The sequence below is a fragment of the Triticum aestivum genome, chromosome 6B (genome assembly GCF_018294505.1).
Source record: "Triticum aestivum cultivar Chinese Spring chromosome 6B, IWGSC CS RefSeq v2.1, whole genome shotgun sequence".
Taxonomy (NCBI): Eukaryota; Viridiplantae; Streptophyta; class Magnoliopsida; order Poales; family Poaceae; genus Triticum; species Triticum aestivum.
The window spans coordinates 482,902,650-482,905,414 of NC_057810.1; the positions used below are offsets into that span (position 1 = coordinate 482,902,650).

At 59.5% G+C, this 2,765-nt stretch overlaps 1 protein-coding gene across 1 annotated transcript; it reads right to left on the reverse strand.

The window, feature by feature from the left end:
- Nucleotides 1-496: 496 nt before the first annotated feature.
- On the reverse strand, nt 497-2,420 carry LOC123137595 (ethylene-responsive transcription factor ERF054). The gene has a single exon (XM_044557412.1). The coding sequence runs from the start codon at nt 2,254-2,256 to the stop codon at nt 892-894; it is 1,365 nt and encodes a 454-aa protein (XP_044413347.1). The 5' UTR covers nt 2,257-2,420; the 3' UTR covers nt 497-891.
- Nucleotides 2,421-2,765: the final 345 nt, after the last annotated feature.

Genomic DNA, 2,765 nt, shown 5'->3' on the forward strand with positions numbered 1-2,765 from the left:
TAAACTCTTCCTCTTTCTCTGGGTCGGGCAAGTTTGTTGCCAGCACGTACACCCTGAATGCACTTCGTGTTCGAGAAGATCATGAAACCCTAAGTTACATTTTATTTGTGTGTGTGGGGGGGGGGGGGGGGGGGGGGGGGGCTAAAAGAGTTTATCTCTTGTAATGAGTGACCATTAACGAGTTGAAAACAAAATCACTGTTCATGTACTAGTCTCTTCATCTAGACATCTTCTCCTGCTCATATTCGTGTACATGATGAGTTGAGAACAAAATCAGAAGGCTTCGTTGACTAAAACAAGTGCTCCCTCCGATCCAAAATGAGAATCACAATTTTGAACTAAGATTCAATTTTAGTTCAAAACCGTGACACTTATTTGGGTCGGATGGAGTAAGAACTATCAATTCATTGATCATGAAACTAACAATACATATGACTTGCATGGCAGATGTGGCACCCACATATATGGTTCAAAAATACTGCAGAAAACACAATTATTCAGGTAAGAACAAGAGGAGAGCATAAAAATCGTCTCCTCTTCCAGAACCTTTATTAGGAACCCTAAAGCCATACACAACACAACTAAAGATGCAGGAAACAACTGATGAGCACTAGCTATCTAATGTCTAAAACTCATCTTAGAATCATCACGGAAGGATCTACAAGGATGGAGAATCAAATATAGCCCATCTTTGTCCCAGCCTATAAAATGCAGCTGGGGGCTTCCTTGCGATTTTCAGGAGAAAATCGATCAGAGAGAAAAGAAAAGATTGTGAGATGTTCCTGCGATGTGATGATGCCACAAGCTGTCTGTTAAAAATCTGCAGCCTGTGTGCATCTCACAGCGTAGGTAGGTTCTGTGTGTGAGATGTTCAGAGATGGGTATGCGTGTCTAGTCCTTCCACATGAAGGGAGGACGGGGAGGAACAGGAGAAGGGGGAGCGGCACAGGCCGTGCCTGTCCCTGCCGCCGGTACCACGTGGGCTTCCGGCGCAGTGGGGACGTAATCCATGCCGGCCTGATCACCGGCGAAGCGAGACTGGAGTAAGAGGCCATGAGCGCTGTCCATGTCGTAGTCCCAGACAGAGCTGCCCGGGCCCCACGCGCTGAACCATGCGTCGTCGGCGGGGCCCCAGACGCCGCCGGGGGTCACTGGAGCCTGCTGCATCATGGCCGTGCTGCCGTCGCTGCATTGTTGCTCTGCATTCTGGAGTTCAGGATTTTGCTCTGGTTCCGGGAGGACGTCCTGCTCTGCTGCGGAGAGCAGAGGTTTCTGTCCAATGTTCGCTTGCTCGTCCGTGTGCTGTTGCTGCTGTTCACGCTGGTGCAGCAGCTGAGCTTGCTGCGCATGGGTTTCGTCCGGCGTCGGCGGAGCGGACGTGGAGGAGGAGGAAGCCGACGCCGCGGCGCTGGCGCTGGTGCGGCCGCTGCCGCCCGAGCGGCCTTTGCCGAGGAAGAGGTCAGGGAAGTTGAGCCGCGCGTTCTCGCCGCGCAGCTTGAAGGCTTCGCGATCGTACGCCATGGCGGCGTCCTCGGCGGTGTCGAAGGTGCCGAGCCACAGGCGCGTGCGGTTCCGCGGCAGCCGGATCTCCGCCACCCACTTCCCCCAGTGACGCTGGCGCACGCCGCGGTACAGCTTGGCCGGGCCAGGCGGCCGCAGCAGGTGCTGGTACAGCGCCGGCGGCACGACCCCGCCAAGCACGCCTCGCGGGCTCAGGTTCAGGGCCGCGCTCCAGTAGCGTAGCGCCTCCGGCGCCATGTACTGCGGCGGGATCAAGGCCGCCGCCGCCTCGAACTGCTGCTGCTGCTGGGCATCGCCGAAGGATATCATCTGCGGATGCTGCGAAGGTGTGTGCTGCTGCTGCTGGAGCTGCTGCGGCAGCATCGGCTGTTGGTACAAGCTGGAGGAGTACCGCAACAGCTGCAGGAGCCTCGGGGCCGCCGCGGGGGACGGATCGTACGCGAACGGGAATATCTGCCGCGTCGACGACGCGTAGGGCGGCAAGGACGTCGCGGGCGGCGAGAGGGGGTTGGAAACAGAGGAGGAGTCAGGGGAAGCGGGAGCCGACGACAGCGAGGACACGGAGCGGCGGAGGCGGCAGTCGGGGCTCCGCATCTTCTTCAGTGGCGGGAGCAATGCAGCCGCCGGCGCGTCTTCTAAAACCGGCGCCAGCTGCTGCTGCTTCTCCGCCGCCGAGCTCGCGGCCTTCCCCTTCCATCTCCGCTCGCGCCGGCCCCCACTATCCGCCGCATCCATTCCAACAACTCGCTCAACCGCGCGAATCCTCCGGTTGAATTTAACCCGGCCGCCGCCGCCGCCCAAGCAACTCACGTACGAACTGTACAAAGCTGCGTGGCGAACGAGGGAAGCTGCGGGGCGCGCGTGCGCGGGGGAGGAGGGGAGCCAATGGGGCGCGTGGTTCTGATCTGATTTGGGGAGATCGGCCGGCCGCGACGGGCTTATAAAGGTGGGCGGGCGAGATATTTTTGGAGAGCTCGGGGATGTTCCACGGGGGTGAAAACGAAAAAGGCGGTTGTCGTTGTGTGGCGCGAACGGGGTCGTGGACGGTGGTCGGGCCCCACGCGCATTGACCCGTCAGCGCGCCCCGCCCCGGCGCCACGGCGGACCTCGCGATGCGTGCGACGGCCGGCGGAGCCCCGCACGGATCGCGAGGCGTGCGCTGGAACGCGGACGTAGCTTTCGGTTTGGTGCCGCGGCTTTGCACGGACGGCACTGCCCTTGGAGTGATCCGTCCGTTGCTTTCC